This window comes from Thunnus albacares, chromosome 23 (assembly GCF_914725855.1).
Source record: "Thunnus albacares chromosome 23, fThuAlb1.1, whole genome shotgun sequence".
In the NCBI taxonomy this organism is placed as follows: domain Eukaryota; kingdom Metazoa; phylum Chordata; class Actinopteri; order Scombriformes; family Scombridae; genus Thunnus; species Thunnus albacares.
This window is the reverse complement of record NC_058128.1, coordinates 12,461,185-12,478,538: the sequence shown is the minus strand read 5'-3', so window position 1 is coordinate 12,478,538 and position 17,354 is coordinate 12,461,185. Positions and strand designations below refer to the sequence as shown.

General features: G+C 39.2%; 1 protein-coding gene across 2 annotated transcripts; it reads right to left on the bottom strand.

Annotated features, from left to right (window-relative positions):
* Nucleotides 1-1,127: 1,127 nt before the first annotated feature.
* On the bottom strand, nucleotides 1,128-16,703 carry cpsf6 (cleavage and polyadenylation specific factor 6). 2 transcript variants are annotated; one of them, XM_044342991.1, is made up of 11 exons: nucleotides 16,586-16,703; nucleotides 14,784-14,993; nucleotides 14,441-14,544; nucleotides 13,304-13,449; nucleotides 12,808-12,981; nucleotides 11,361-11,468; nucleotides 9,780-10,278; nucleotides 9,289-9,404; nucleotides 8,998-9,151; nucleotides 8,536-8,734; nucleotides 1,128-1,726 (listed from the first exon to the last, which is right to left on the bottom strand). In XM_044342991.1, exons 1-10 carry the CDS (start codon nucleotides 16,643-16,645, stop codon nucleotides 8,548-8,550), a joined length of 1,758 nt encoding a protein of 585 aa, XP_044198926.1. In that variant the 5' UTR covers nucleotides 16,646-16,703; the 3' UTR covers nucleotides 1,128-1,726; nucleotides 8,536-8,547. The 2 variants fall into 2 exon arrangements, with proteins under 2 accessions (XP_044198926.1, XP_044198927.1); XM_044342992.1 differs by lacking the exon at nucleotides 11,361-11,468.
* Between the last annotated feature and the right edge of the window lie 651 nt (nucleotides 16,704-17,354).

Below are 17,354 nucleotides of genomic sequence, written 5' to 3'. Positions count from 1 at the left end.
AGCTCAAAATATATTTTCCAGCACATTTTACGTCAAAAATTCTAAAGTAGAAGGTGACAATTAAATTTAATCAATAAAAGGAGGTATTGTGGACAAACAAAACAGGAAGTCTAACCAGTTGATATCAGTGTTAGTGTTTTGGTCTTTGCTGCATTCATACAAGATAACAATGTTAGCTTTCAGTCTTATTTGATCCATAAGCTTTTGTTTCAATCATTTTCACTATCTTGATCTGACAGAGTAAAAAACATGTAAATTCATGCTTATTTTCAATACCTATCATCTTGAGACAAAGTGTTGACAATCACAGTCTATACCAACAAAAATGCAACATGATGGATGGTGTAAAAAAAAAGACATGTTGCATGGCATTTGACAGTGTTAGTGTCATGGTTACAAATTGCATATAAATAACCACTTAAATCTGTTCATTATGTTGTGGTCAACAGTTAATTCATGATGTGACCTATGGGGTGCATTAAAAACAAAAACATGTTTGGTGTGGAACATGGGAGCAATTTTTTTTTTTTTTTTTTTTTACAATTACTTTACTTGGATTTACAAATTTCCAACAAATAGAATTCACCGATATTTGAAGAACCAATTCATGAGAGCTGTAACTACAATGGCTGAGTGAGCATGGACTGTTTAAGCCAGTAATGAACTCATCCCACATCAACAAAACAAAAAGATGTCAAAGACAATTTGGTTTGGCAATGGTGGTGGTGATTCAGTGCAAATACATGCAGATCAAACATCAAAAACCAAAGCATGATAACGTTTTGTTTTTTTTGGTTTACTGTGTGCTGCTTATAGACTTTCAAATTGCTCAAGATCTATAAATGTTCTTATCCACCAATCAGCACATTACAAAATAGTACATTCAACTTATCTGTCTTACCTTGTAAAAGATTGTATCCATTTGAGAAAAGGAAGAAAATAAAAAAGGTACTAAATAACAGACATCTATTTCTAAAACATCTAAAACACAAAGCCACTCACCAATAAAAAGCTAAAAAAATCATCTAAAAGCAGACCAATTCAATATGAAAAACATTTTGCTGTCCAAAATATACATTTAATATAAATGAGCCAACCATATAGAGGAATTCACCAAATGCAAAGTGTACCTCAGTAAACATTTTTTATTACAACACCATCTAATTTTTAATCAAAAGCAGAAAGACATTTACAAACATACTAACCATGAAAAGAATAAATGAGAGGGAGGGGTGGGGAGAAAACATCAAACATGTACCCTATAAAAACTGGTCTCTAAACTGAATGTACACGGTACAGCGAGCCAAGGAAAAAAGAAAAAAAAAAAGATGTAATGTTTGTGTCTTCTATTTGAGGGTCGTGCGGGCCATTTTATTGTTTGTTTGCGAATGAAGCATCACACATACTCATCTTCATGTCAAATAAAACATAAAAATAAAAGAGCTGGTTGGAAAGTTTCTTTTTCCTTTCATCTTTAGTTACCATGAGTATAAGCTGCTTGGATAACATAGCCTTACACAGGGTCAGGGTCTTCCATCCACTGCTCTTAGTCAGGCAGACAAGATGAACAGACAGAGAGAAGGATGGGTGGAGAAGGAGAGGAGAGATGGAGGGGTGGAGGAAGAGGTGGCGGCTGTGGTTGTAATCCTGTCCGGTCATGCAGGGTGGGGAGGTGGTGGCGCACTGAAGTCCTTCCTCCTTTCCATCCATCCTTGATCCTTGTTAGCTGAAAGGTGTCAAAACGAAGGGTGGAGTTTGGTTTCGAGGCAGCCCAACAGTGAACACTCCCTCCCCCTTTACCATTAAACCTCTAGACTACACATACATAGTCACACCGGGGCTGGGGTCAATTCACCATCACTTTGAGCCACAAAATTAGAGGTCGTCCAAATCCAACTAGTGAACACTGTCTGGTGACAAGAGGTGTGTCATCAGGAAAAATTACAAAGGACAAAAAACTGAAAAAACCAGGCACATAAACGACCAAACTCCTTTTTCAGGACACTTGACTTCTGTTTCTGTTTAAAGGCTCAGTTGATTGTGTGTTGTCCCCAACCCCAGCACAGACACAGAGAAAAAACATGTCATGCAAACTTGAACAGGAAATATCCAAGAAGCAAAAGTGAAATCTATCAGTATGTACACACAACAAATATACACCAATATTCAGGGGAGTCTATGCCTAGATGCAATTTATCACTGTTGCAGAAACATGAGTGAATTCATCTATTGATGCTTACAATATGCTTTCTCTGACTTCTAAAAAGAATCAACTAATTTATTTATGTGAGGGTAACAATAGTTAGAATGTAATTTTCAAATCAAAAGTCTTTCTGAGGTCTTTTAAATTTAGGCTTTAAATTAACCCAAAATCCTATAGCTCTTTATTGTTGAAGCCACAGGTCATTGGCAGTATTATTTTAATACCTTGACATACTTAACTAACCTATTTTAATAATTTTTCCCTGTTAGGCCTTGTTCACATCTGGCATTACAATGCATCTTGGGTGGACCGATCACAACTGGACAGCTCTAGGTACAGATGTGAATTCACTCAAGATGCACTGAGGATGCAGTGAGGTCCGAGCGCTCAGACCACATACGGAGGTGATCTGGGCCGAATATGGCCACATTCTTTTAGCAGTGTGTATGTGAACGCGTTCTGGGCCACACTGAAGGACTGTCTACTCTACTGACGTCCTCTTCGTAAGCAGAAGTACATATTCATTCGGGGCGATAGTTGGTCCACCTTAACGGTCAGTCTACCTTAACTCTGTGCGGATATCTGCATACCTCCGATTTGTTGTGTGTGCACTGGTTGACGCTGTCTTCCTGGCCGTGTATGTGTCGGCTGAGGAGTATATTTATGTGGCTTAAGGTGGACCAGCTATTCTCATTTAGTGACCATCTCAGTCGCCCCTAAACAGTTAACGGAAAAACATTGGCTGCTGAGTCTCTCTCCCAAGTGAGGCTCAAATGATTTCCATTTGAGCAGAAGAGTCAGTATAAAAAAAATAACAAAAACCCCCCAAAATACATTTAGTTTTTGCAAACGGAAACGATGTACGTGTTTATTTGCATATAGAGCGGGGAAATGAGATCCAATCACAAGTGATCACTAGACACACATTCTAATGCCAGGTGTGAACAGATGTACCAAGAGCTGTCCATTTGTGATTAGATCACCCAAGACGCATGTTAATGCCAGATGTGAACAGGGTCTTAGTCACTCCTCACAACCCAAGAAAAATGGACCCTATATTTGTCATTCAGCAACTTCAAGAACACCTTGTTCATGTTTTCCTTTACAACCAACTGGTAATGGTGGGCATGACACACTGACAGCTAAAAAAAACACTGACAAATATCATAGAAACAGTGCATGATTGGTTGTGACACAACCAATTAGTTTTCAGGAATTGGGCATATAGGAGTAATAGACACAGAAAGGACAAAAAGAGCTGTATATTAAAAACACAAAACTACAAAGAGAAAGGCACGCATCTGACTTAGACACAGTAGGTGATACTTTGACACAACCGCCCATTTGATTGCAAAAGCAGACCAAGATTTTTACATATAACTGAAAAAAACAATGTAAATGTGATTCAGTATATGGTCTGGTAAACCCAATACCAGTGAAAAAGCAATATTTCGTACTCACTGAGGAAGTCCAGCATGCGAGTTACAGGTAACTGAAAAGGCAACTTCTTTATCATAATTATAAAAGGCATTGGCTAATTAAATTGCTAACAACAGTCCCCTCGCCCGAGTAAGTTCCTCCCCATTTAAAACTACTCACAAAAGAAACTTTCAGCAGAAATTACAACAGTTCTGATACAGAAAGTCATGTCAAATTATAAATGTATTCCTATTAATTTTATATCAAATTTATGAAGCTTGATAACTTGATTTTACTGGCTTTACAAGGTGCAGAAATGTCAAATTAGAACTGGTATCTGCACTACAAGCACCAGGTCAAATGAGTACAGGTGATTTTATATGGCTCAAAAGGTTCAAATGCATACTGAAACTCGAAAAGTTTTTGCTGTAGAAAGGGTTTTGTTTTACATGGTGCATGGCGGCAGACAAAAACAGTTATCCGACAATAACATTTTATACAACACAGTAGTTAAACTCTGGTGTTTCTTGTCACACTATTATTTAAATGGGCTATAACATCGAGTACAAGTGGGAATGGGCAATACTGAACGTCTGTCAATGGTCAAATTACATCCAGATATCAGACTAATAAATCATTTGCCGTATTAAAAATATGCCATATTGTTTAACCTAGGTTCATTGTAGAATAATAAAGTTCATAGAAAACATGAAAGTGTGTAGCATTTTATCAGCCAATACAGCATGCAAACTTAACAGGTCAAAGCCAAACCAGGGTCAAACAGTGCATGAAATACTGACCTCTGACAAAAGGTACTCCACAAAAAAGCCTGAGATATGATACTTACCATTTAACAATTCCTACCTTACAGATCATATTTAAATATTGTAGCAGGCTTGTCGTGTGTGTATCACTTTTGCTTCCACTGTAATTAATCACAATGTCTTCAGAGAGGCTTGCAGGTCTGTCAGAAAAGAGTTACCTAATGCAGGCAGTGTGGAAAGTCTACACCTTTACAATTCCACCCACTGAAAACTACATAGCAGATTAGTTTAACATTATCTGGGATCATAATATTACAATTACCTTAAATTACTTTAGCTGAGCCAAATGAAGTCATTTTTCATTTATTAGATAGCTTGACCATCTCTTCCAGTCACAAGTATAGATTTTATTTTTCACCCTGTGATTAAATGGGCATTGATGCTCATTGCTGACCTGTTTGACCCTGGTTTGACATGAGCAAATAGTATGCTTGTTTGAAAGGACATCAGCGATTTAATCCCCAGCACACAAACACCTACAGACAGACTGAAGAAATAATAAAACGTCATTTCTGCCTGGTACAAACACTGCACCCCACCATGGCTGTATGAACCAACAAAACAGTGTTAGAGCACATCTGTGGACACAAGAAATATCTACACTACTATCAGGAATAAAAGCAGTATGTTTGGCAATTAATTCTCAATTGTTTTCCTGATGAACAAACTCTTTTATATCTGACAGATTGTGGACATGGACAAATGGAAAATGGACATATTTGGCCTTATTACAAAAAACATTTTTGCCCACTTCCTTTTGTTATTTTCATTTATACTGCAAAAAACATTTTTGCAAAAATATACTCAACAATCTACATATTACCAAAAGATGTTAGGCCTTGTGTCCACTGGGGATCTCTCAGATACTGGCGGTTAAAAATCAAAGATACAGTTGAAAAGATGTATTTCTATTGAAAATTAAATGCTCTTTCAAGAATTAAGTTTTTTACATTTAGCTTCTGCAATTGTGAAAATTTACAAATTCTATACTGTAAGCACACAGTAACTTAAAACGCTGTATACTTCCTATTAAACAATTAGGAAGCGTATTATTTTGCAAAGAGGTTCCCGGTGGACACAAAGTCTTACTGTTCAGTCAAACTATTATGTAGGAATTGCAGAATTGGGTGGAAAAAAGTTTAGAGCAACCTAACTAGCACTGACAGCTAGAGATTAGCATGACTCTACACTAATCAGATCACATGACAGGTTTCTATGACAGTCACTGAGTTACATTCTTTTGGCATGGTTCGACCTGTCTTCGCAGTTCAGCAACTCCATACACAAAGACAACACCCCAGGTAATATTCCTCAGTATGAAGCAGGCAAGAACATGGTGAGAAAAGTTCATATATACATAATTTGATGTATAGAACATATTTTTGCTTTGTGAGCTGGATTAAGATACTGAGGTAGACTGACAACAAGAGAGGGTGAGGCTTATGTGTAAAACCTCGTTTAAAATTATGACAAATATTATTTGGGGTTATGCGCCACTGTACAGAGATGCTGAAGGGCAAATGTACGCTACAAGGTGGATGTGAGGAGGCCGGTCTGCGCGATCAGAACTAGTTTATACAGAACATCTTAGTGCTTTGGCAGAAAAGGACCATCAGAACAACACAAAAACGTTCAAAACCGATATTTCAACTGCAGTTCCAAAAATTGACAATATTTATGTTTTTCAACACGCAAGTGACGCAATGGAAGACAACAGCTTCATACAAAGATTACAAAATGATTTGTGAAACCCTGACACCGAGAATCCATGACAAACACCAGCAAGTCTCAGAAATTTAGTCTAAAAAGTATTATAACTACAATCATTTGCAACCGACTAAAATCAATCATATACAAACTAGTGTCAAATTATTTCAGATGATGTAATCTATAACTCATCCATAACATCCAAAAGCCAGGAAGAACACATGGAGCTTTCACAATGCTATGAGCCAAGTTATTCAGAAATACTTGCGTGATCTTTTGCCAACCTAGGGTCAATTTATCACTTAAAAAAATCATTACTTTTACATTAATTCATAAGATACAAATACAATAAGCACATAAAAACTTTGTTTAGCATATAACAATTGTTATTACATTAATTGGCTGCATTGAACAAATTATTAGGAGTTACTGTATACATTAAATGTTATTTACAAGGTCTCACAGATAAAAATGTTTGGGTTTCTTTTGTATGTTTTTCAGTTTTATTGAGTCAGGAACCTCTGATGGCCTGGTGACAGGCACAAAAGCTTGGGAAACGGAAAACACTGATATTCTGATTCTAGCTTTCAATTTACAAACTTTCTATTCCATGTAATTTACATGTAATTTACTCTTGCCAATAACATACGAGTAAGATACTGGGAGTAATTATGCATGAATCCTTAATGTGAAGCATTCTGAAAATCAACAAATTACAAACAATATCGATTCAATGCCACAAATCAATCAGGGCAGAGCATCAAAACTTTTGTTCCCCTGACCTTTACCTCTAACAATCTATGTGACATGATTATGTGACTTAAGGGCATCAGCATTTCGACACCACGCACATATCCTGGTTGTCAAAACATGTTATCAAATAACATTTGCATGAATATTTTTTAAACTTCACCCCAATGCCTTAAATTGAGGTGTAGTGACTGCAAAGTGAGCAACACTCTGCTATAAAACACTTGACATAAAAATACAATGTCAGGCAATATTACTGACATGCATGATACAAATATAGAACAATCACATTGTCAAAATGTTTATGTGTCCAAAAAGTCATCCAATGCTGACACTGTTTTAAAAATTTTCAATTTCTTAACAATATAACATGACAATGATATATGTTCCATGTGTTTCAAATTGAAATGGTAGCATGTATACATCATTGCTTTTTTATAAACTGTTGCTCTACTATTGACATGTATATATTGCCATATATTTTCTCAAAATACAATCCAATTTGGAGAAAAAAAACAAACCACGCATTACAAAAAAAATGCTAAATCTGTACTAAATATTGTAAAAAAAATGATGGGAAATACTTTAACATCTGTGAAACCTACCCATGACTCAAGGAACCAGTATTTCAAACCAACTCAGTCTCAATACATTTCAATAATCTGTAAACTCATACATTCAATCTAGAGAAAACTTTTGGTCCACTGGCCATAGTTGCTGGTAAAATTCAAAATTCAGATAATTTCCATTTTTTACGAGCCAAACAGATAAGAAAAGATGTTGTCTACGTAAATTATTTGAAGAAATAGAGCAAAACTTTAATCACTACAGCCAAACATGTATTATCTGTTAGATTATTCATTCTGTTTTAACTATTATATTCTGAATTTAACTGAATTTATTCAGCTGAATACACAAAGTGGCTGCTGAATTTTGTAATTTACTAGCCTCAAATGGCTGTAGACCAAAAAGTAACAATGCATCCATGAAGTAAATTTCCAGTGACTATCAATGTATTTTCAGGGAGAATTACTGTATTTTGGGAGAGTTACTATAAAAAAAACCAAAGGACAGAATCAACTCTTACAAACAAGTGTGTATTACACACATTTTCCTGAGACACATCTTACACAATAATACAGCTGTGATCACCAATTATGAAATTTGAAGGAAAGAACACTTACCTCACACCTACCTGAAACCAAAGAACTGAGTTGTAAAAAGGTTTTTCCTTGCTTACCTCTTCTCTCCACATCCTCCTCCTCACGATTTCAAAAGGTTTAAAATATTTCAAAGCCAGTCAACAGTTTTTTCTATGTGACTTTGTTGTTATTCTGGATGATGTTTTTTTTTTTTTTTTTTTTTTTTTTTACACCCTCTGTAGATAAAATTTGACCAAATAAGTACAGCAATTTTAACTACAGCCTACGAATCCAATGCAGAAGAGAAAAGGTGAGCAATCAAAAAGGACTTTTTAAAACTCAACACTGGTGTTCTCTTCTCTTGCCATGTAGTTCAGGCTGGCTGAGCCTGAACTGCTCCAGCTCAGTCCACTTTCAGACAAATATACTAATGAAGAAGACACAGACAGCTTATGACAGAAGAACGTAAGAAGGGAGAAGTTGTACCCACCTCCCCTCTCGCCTAGCGATGTCTGTACTCCCTCTCCCTCTCTCTTTCCCGGTCTCGGTCCCTGTCCCTCTCACGATGGCGGTCACGCTCTCGGCTGCGTTCTCGGTAATAGTCCTCATGCCGATCCCGACTGCGGGACTTGTGGCGTCTGCTCTTTTCCCTTGAGCGGCTGTGGTCACGTTCCCTGGAACGCTCTCGCCTAGCAGACACAAAGAGAAGCATCATTGGACCGTGTACCAGGGTTTAAAAAGTTACAAAAGTAGTATTATCAGGTGCCAAACTCTCAATTTTAAAGCATCTTCCACACTATCAACATACCCAAATACATGCCAGTCCCTTAATCTTTTTCTTTTTAGGCTTTATTTAAAATATTCTGTTTGACGACTAGTTGGACGTGTCTCTTTAGTATAGCCCAGCTTCACTGTCATGTTTAGTGGCAACTCAACTAGATTCAGTTTTTACCTGGAGGCAGAGCCGTAGCTTTTTGATTCGATGCCGTGAAGACAGTCCTGCAGAGAACTGATGAGGACCTTGCAGCGGTCGTCTGCTGACACTTTGGACTGCTTAATCAGACTGATGGCTGTCACCAAGGTCTCTATAGCACTGCCATAGTCAGCTAGACACAAAAAGAGAACACAGAATTAGGCTTTGTTTAATGTTGGGTCCCAGTTATTGTCTTGTTGACACAACATCTGATCAAACACCCATATGCATGCAATTGTATGATATGTTTCTGGAATAACTATGCATTACCTGCGCTGGCGTCAGACACCGCTCTAGATATGGCACTGGAGGAGATGGCTCTGTTCCTGTTCATGATCTCCTCAAACTCGGCCTCGCTCAGAGGGGTCCGTGACGCCTCCATCTCCCTATAAATACATACACACGGGTTACGTCACAAATAATGCCAAGGAAGAGTGAGCAAATTTCAGCCAGGATCTATTTTGTCAAACGTAATAAATTCATTTTCAGAGAGTGAAAATAGATACCAGTTCCTAGCATCTGTAATCTTGGTCACCAATGCAAATTATCTTTAACAAAAAAAACTCTGAACTGCAGGTTGCAGGTTTAAAGGTTGCAGGTTGTTACAAAAACAGCACAATACTATGTTAAGTTCATAATTCTACTGCTTAATACTGTAGATAGAGCAATATTTGTTCCCAGTGGACTGATATCGTTATGCTAAGAGAACATGATACACTGCCGTATCAATTATTTGTTCCACCCCCACCACCCATCCTCACCGGCCTCCGGGACCATAGTCTCCTCTCTCATAAGGTGGAGGGCGTCCGTATGGGTCGTTTGGTCCTGGGGGTCCTCGGCTGTCGTTGGGGGGCATGCTGTTGTTGCCAGGTGGAGGGAAGAAGGCAGGATTGACATGTGGTGCTGGTGGTGGGCCACCTGGTGGAGGACCTGGCATGTGAGGAGGTGGAGCCAAAGCCATGGGGGGCCCAATGGGGCCTGGGGGACGAGGAGGGAATGGTCCTGGGGGTGGGGGGCCCTGTTGGGGGGGTGGGGGGCCAGGGGGAGGGCCGTAACCTGGAGGAGGGGGGCCTGGCGGTAGGGGTCCCATTGGTGGCTGGCCAAACTGACCAGGGAAGAGAACAGGGGGAGGAGGCCTGTCGCCGCGATTTGGAGGACCAGCAAGGGGAGGGGGAAGACCCTGGCCAGGAGGTGGAGGTCCTGGAGGGCCTGGTGGACCAGGTGGACCGGGAGGGGGCCGTGGGGGACCCTGCATCCCACCTAAAAGACAAAACAAGAGACAAAACAGAAGAATGCATGAAACATAAGGCCTAATGAACTGTCTTTTTTATGATATAGAAGGCAGGGCTCCCCCCAACATTTCTGAGTATGATGGAGAAAGTAAGTGTGCTTGTAAAATGATGTAGAGGACCTTTTCTACTAATATAATAAAAAAAACAAAAAAAAAAAACATCAGCCCTGCTGATTTATTGGCCTAGCTCTAATTTTAGCGTCTTGTAATATCCTGTATCTTTCAAGTTTTCCTTTCATATGTAAATACCCTTTGGTACTGATTAAGGCAGTTCAAAGCAGATACAATGACACAGACAGATAAGGAAGAGCAGCCATAGCTACAGGAAACAACACATGTCAAAAGGCCAACAAATAATGCTGCAAATGAAATCAGAAGGCAACCAAACAGATGAGGTGCTGGCTTTTATCAAGTCTGCTTTGTTTCAATCGGAGCTCTCCCAATTAGTTCTGCATTCTTTTTCCACAGCACTAAATGGAAAGAATGCACTGCTGCAAGTTGCCAAGGGCACCAACAGTTCAGCATGACATACTCCTGCATTTCATATCGTATACATTAGCAAATAATCTTGCAAAAAAAATGTCCCATGTGAGATTACTCCACTGCGATATTGCACAAGCTTAGAGAATCGAGGAGCATTACAGCTACAGAAGCACTGTGTAGTCTGATAGGACTTGATAAATACAAGTGTAAAAGGCTTTTTGTATTTGCCATTAGGCAGTATAAATGTGATTGAATAGGTGGAAACAGTGTGGTCTTAAAGAAACTTGCTGTGTGCTTCTGCCGCTTCACTCTTCTTCAGCACATCACTAAGTGGTGCGTTTCTCTAAAATGTTTCAGTGTCAACACATTGAAATATTTATTCTTGCCTCATGTAGGGCCAACAGCATTTTGTGGAAACTGTCTATTTAGGGACGTAAGAGTGTTCAGTGTTCAGCTGTTTTTGGAGCAGTCTGACAATGTCAATGGCAAAACTTCTACCAACAAACAGCTGAGGGTTAGGATAAAAAGGCGATCGATCAAATCAATCAGATCAATCGAGGTGTTTCACCTCTGCCACGCCAGCTCCCGTTCCTGCCCCCCGGCGGGAAGGGACTGAAATTCATATCCATCAGAGGGCCATCTTGGTGCCTAATCAGATCTGGTCTCATCCCCGAGCCTAATGGGGGGAGAAAGCAAACCAATCACAACCCTTCCCTTTATTCACTTCTGCCTACCAACTGAAGGCTTTCACAGCCCAGCAGCACGGGGCACCAGCCACTAAGCGAAAGAAGAGATGTGAAAAAGGTGGGATGGATGGCAAGAGACGCAAAAATGGGAAAAAGAGAAAAGCTGGCAACTCCATTCTCTCCTACTAGGGGTGTGAGGCGGCCAATCTAAGATTTGTAAAGAGTTTAAGATTGGTAGCTTGCCAAGTGTAGCCTTGGGCAAACTGCTTGTCAAGGAATGGTGTTGGAAATTGTCAGTGAGCAGAAAATTGCAGCCAGGGAAGGATTATTTGTTCAACTGGAGGTGAAGAGGGACAACGAAAGAACAAACCATATGGGGAGGGAGACATGCACAGACACAGCCCTGCCAGGAGAGACTTAAAGGGTGAAAGATCCAAAAGAAACACACGCTAAAACAGACTAGCCTTGGCTCCATGCGGGTGTGAGTATTAGCAAAGCCTGGACTGTGCTAACAAAGCAGCACGGCCAGACAGAAAGCAGAATATTTAATTCATCCCATGTTCAATTTTCATGGTTTTTGTCACACTGTGGTGTTTATTTGAATCTTTTGCACTGCTATATTATTGTGAAAAAAAATGACCACATAAAATGACACAACCCTGAAAACAAAAACATAAAATTCACAATATTAAGGCATTTTATAAAAAGTGTCAACACCAGGTCTAAATTGTAAATCCAGCGACCCATAAACCTCAACAGGCGGGGAAGCACAACCACCGCCAAGGCTGATTCCCAACACATCCATACATACACGTCACAGATCACAAATATTGCAGTGAGCTAACAGTGTGATCCATGACAGTCATGGATGGATGCACTGAGAACCCATCCATGAATTCATTTATACTGCTTAAACTAAAAAAAAGATACTGAAATACTTTAGTGTGATTATGAAAACAAAAACAATAACCATATTTTCTGCTATGGACTCACCTTGTTTGGTACAGCAAGACCAATGTAATATTCATCACAGGCAGAATAATCAGATATTCTTTTTCAGTAGATGGCTGACATATGATATGTCGTGTCAGTGACTGAACTAACCTGTTAACTTGCTGAAATGCTATCCAATAAAAGCAGAGGCTTAAGTTGTTTTAAGTAAATCTCAAGAGTTGATTGCTGACCTTTCAGACCTGATATAGAATAAACTGTGCTTAATTTACTTATTAACACTTTCAACTGATTTGTGCATGTTTTAAATATCATCCTTCAACTGATAGGGGGAACGGTCCCCACCCTACTGGCAGAAACACTCGTTACCAAACTAACCAGGGAAGTGTGGTGGTGGCCCTCCAGGCCCAACGGGACCAGGAAAGCGGTCTCCTCCAGGGCCAGGTGGTCCAGGAAACCTTCCTCTGCCTCTACCCATGGGAAAACCTCCACGAGGGCCAGCGCCAGGGGGACCAGCTTTACCTTCCCCAGACATCTGGCCTGACTGGGTACCTGTGCAAAGGGTGAGATAAGACTAATTCACTTTTCCATTTAATATGTAATAAATAATAAATGTCTGTGCAGTGCATGCACATTCAGACATGGAGCTGAGTGAATTTTGTCTAAAATCTTGTGACTGGATGAATAACTGTAGCAAAACACACTTCTGTGATTGACTGTACATAAATTATGTATGTAGCCTATCAGCAGACAAAGTGGTGCAGTATTTCCCTTGCAAGACTTCTTTCAACCAGCACTGTGACAAGTGTGCATATTAAATTAACTTTTGCTGGCTGCATCTGGTTTCTGCCATGTGTGCACTTGCCCTACTTACTTTTGCGTGACTGCATCTCAAACTGGCTGAGGGACTGTTTGTTGCATGGTGTGACGATGGGATTCTGGCCATGGAGCTCCCTCTTTGACAGAAGCTCCATTAACTTCCTGGATGATGCCTCTGAGCCCACACACACCAGAGCAAACCTGGGAGACACATGCAGATGACACATGCGATCACATTCATGGTAACAATTAGAGTTAGCGCACCAGGGATACATTTTTTTTTTATCATGGAGTTTCATAATGGCCTTCTTGCCTTGATCTGGGTGGCAAGGATAAAAAAAAAAACAACTTTGATAATATAAATAATTCAGCTTTAATTCTTGATGGCCAAATTACAAGGTCTGTCATTTCAGGATGCACAGACTAGTATAGCCCTGCAGCACATCAGAAAGGGTTTCAAATCAAATTAAAATTAATTGAAATAAAAAAAGTAAAAGTTTGGACACACTTTCTAAAGCTTGGTGTCCGTACAGCGTTTTTTTTCTGAGTGCCAGCATCTCTTTTTGATTGTTCTCAATGAGGAGAGAGCATATTCAACAGCACGCCGCATGCTTTTCTCAGAGCACTCCATCTTCTTTGTGCAACCGCTCCAAGCACTTCTATTTGAAAATCTCTGAACTTTTCAGAAAGGTGCTGGACTTGTCACCCTGGTAACCAAGAAAATTGAGGAGGAGTTGTGTCTATCCTGAGCTTTATGATATGTCAGACAGAAACTATCATGACAAAGACAGAAAAGCCAATTTGTGGGAGCAGATCAGCTGGACAATGAATGTTGCTGGTGAGTGTTAAAGAAATTGTCAAGATATTGTTGTCATAGAAACAAAACCCACACACAGCTGTTTTTTTCTCTCTCACTGCACAAGTGCTTCATCCCACCACTCTCCAGCACCCTGCCAGCATTTTTCTGCCAGAGAAAAACACTATATGCATACAAGCCCTCATTCAAGTGAACTGGAAGGTGTCCAAACTTTTGACTGGTGCTATAGTAATTTCGCATTTTTGATTCAGAAATAAATAAAATTGCCCTGTTCAACATGGAAATTCAATCACTTCTCACACTGAATGTAACATCAAGTAATTACAATCTTTAACAGGCTTTGATAAAGTCTAATCACATCACAGAAAAGCTCACCCTTTGGACTGTCCATTGGCTCTGTTTTCAAAGAATTTGATCTCCAGCACATCTGTGATCCCTATTGATCGGATTGCTTCTGTCAGGTCCTCATCTGTCGTCCACTGCATAAGAGAAGACAGAAATATCAGTATATAAATTTACTGATTTGGTTAATTAAAGAATTGTGTAACATTTTAGAGCAACTTGTAGATTAGTTTGTGAGTCTAGATCTGGCACAGCACAAGAATGCCTCATTTAGAGGGCAGTCTAAAATGTCTTCCCTTACAAGAAAATGTATTCAGCAAGCATGAATTTTTCATATTTTTCCTCTAAGTGGCCTGAAAATAAATCTGACACTCACCCATGTGAGGTTTCCAATGTATAGGGCAATCCTTTTGCCTGTGTAGGTGTATACCACGTTGGGTGGGGCGCTTTTCCCTCCTTCTGTGCCACCTGGCGCAGGGAGTGTGTCCAGGTAGTCACGGTCTTCTGGCGCATCACCATTATTGGCCGATGGGGATATTACATCATCGTACAGGTCGATCTGCTCATGAACCGGGTAGTCAGCTTCCTGTTAAAGACAATAACAACAGTTCAGTTCAAAATCTCTGGAGTTCTGAGAAGTTGCACTGTGACCCTCAGTGTCAAAATGTGTAGAACAACACACTCTCAATTCCCGCAATTTTTCAGCAATGAGAGCACATATTGTAAATTTTATCACTACGTTTGAGAAAAGCTGCTGCAAAACCAATTTTTTTGGTCGAAATAATCATCCCCCCCCAAAAAAACAAAATTTCAGCAAAATCCTGGAGAGACTACCAGATTCATACAAGAGCCAATGCAAACATCAATGTGTGGTGAAAAACTGAGAAAGCGGCTGACAATGAATGCATGTTTGAAGAACATGTTTTTGGAGAAATCACAGTCACTGTGTAAATGTTTTCATAGTATTGCAGAAGCTCTCAATAATTGCAACATTGGAGTGCATGTAAACATGCTCATTGATGATGTCACGTCAGGATAGCTGGTCCCTTTTTACCGTGTAATATCTTACACTGCATTATAACTTTTACTGTACTGATTTATCTGTCTTCATCTATTTTAGCTTATTTTTTATTTCCTATCTAACTCTTTTTAAAATGTATTTCAATGTAATTTTGCCTTTATCTTACAGTGCTGTCAGTAAAATGTCCAATATAAGTTTCCGAGCACATACCTTTAGTAATAATTGAACAAGAATAATAAAAGTGATGCCATTATTACCATTTGACAATTAGATTTACACTTTTGTTTACTTTATATCGTTGAGCAATGGAGCATTTCTATAAATTACTTCTCTATTTAACAAATCAGCTCTGTCGTTATGTTTTCTTATTTCCACCTCCAGTGAAAAACTCCTGAATGAACCTCCAAGTTAAATTTCAGAGCGCACAATTAGGTTTATCAACAGTTTCGTTAAGATGTTGATGTAGATAACGTGTCTAGATTAGATACAAGGACAACATAGGAAATACCAGACTAGACTGTTTTTCAGCTATACAGGAAAGGGGCGTGTGAGAAGAGCGAGAACAACATCTACCGAGCACAAACATTGATGCTATATCGAGCTAACAATCAAAAGCTAACAATTCATACGTCCCTTAATGCATTCATATTTCATACGTTAAACAATAACCTCAACAGTTGCCCACATTTTGCTTACTTCGCTCCGACCTCAGCTTAGCTTGTAAAAACAGCAACACGGGAGAACTTAAAGTATTAAACAGCATTGTGTAAAGCTGCAATGGGTTAGCTAGCTAGCTAGCTGGCTAACGCAACTGCGTTTATTTGGCGGCCACGCCAAGGCCCGAAGCTGTGCGACTTCTAAACAATGAAAGCAGTCACTTTTAGTGTTTATCGAAATTAATAGACTGGATTCATCGATTGGTACATGCAACAGAAGTTGTGTTAAATGTCGTCAAAAGTATTAATGCAACATTTCGGGCCGATAATGCTAGCCGAGGCTGCAGACTTGCAGCATGGTGAAGCGGGGGCCTGTATGCGAGGGAAGCTTGTTTGACCAGCCCAGCGTGTAAATCTCCGACCATAATAACAACCACATGTTACACGAATATACACAACATTGCACCGTTATTCGAAGTATGGCGAATGTGGATTTATTACCTGGTTGAATTCCTCCTCGACGTCGGCGTAGATGTCGATGTGATCCACACCGTCCGCCATTTTCCTCTGACCCGTTACTGTCTCCGCCTGGCGGTGCAGAACAGCGGCGAAACACAAACACTGAGAGAGCGAGAAAGAGAGAGAGCGAGAGAGAGAGAGAGAGAAAGAGAGAGAGAGAGAGAGACGCACAAATACATACATAGGATATACTGTATATATATACATAGATATACTATATATAATTCATATCAATCTCAATGTTGTGTTAAATGTTATTTTCATTGACTCTTCATGCTTTGGAAATGTTGTTGTGTTTTGACGTTCATGCTAATAAAGCAAATTTGAATTTGAAATTTGAATTTGAGAGAGAGAGCACTAAGTAAGTCGTAAGTAGTAGTTTTTTTCTACTCATCAGGCATATAAAATGGTATTTCATTCCTGCCAGAGAAAACAAAACATGGTAAAATTTTGTGTGTTTTTATGAATTCGACAGAGAAAGTAAACATTTTGACTGAGTATCTGATAAATAGGACTTAGCAGCATAAGACAACTCCATTTTTTTCTGACAGTAATGGGCTTTATACTCTGAATGCCATCAGAAACCTTGAGCAGGGTAGGCTATGTCAAATAAAAAGCAAACCTGTTGGTTTATTGTTTGCTGTCTGTGGTTTCTCATCATCATAAACTAGTTTGTCATCAGAATTATATAGATAATAATATATAAACTATATAGGCTTACTGGTTGACAACTCTGGATGAGTAATTTATT

Coding starts and splice junctions, on each gene's coding strand:
- cpsf6 (XM_044342991.1), bottom strand. CDS start 16,645: ATGGCGGACGGTGTGGATCACATCGACATCTACGCCGACGTCGAGGAG. Junction 14,994..16,585: donor TCGAGGAGGAATTCAACCAG/GTAATAAATCCA, acceptor TGTCTTTAACAG/GAAGCTGACTACCCGGTTCA. Junction 11,469..12,807: donor GCCACCACCACACTTCCCTG/GTTAGTTTGGTA, acceptor TCCCCCCATTAG/GCTCGGGGATGAGACCAGAT.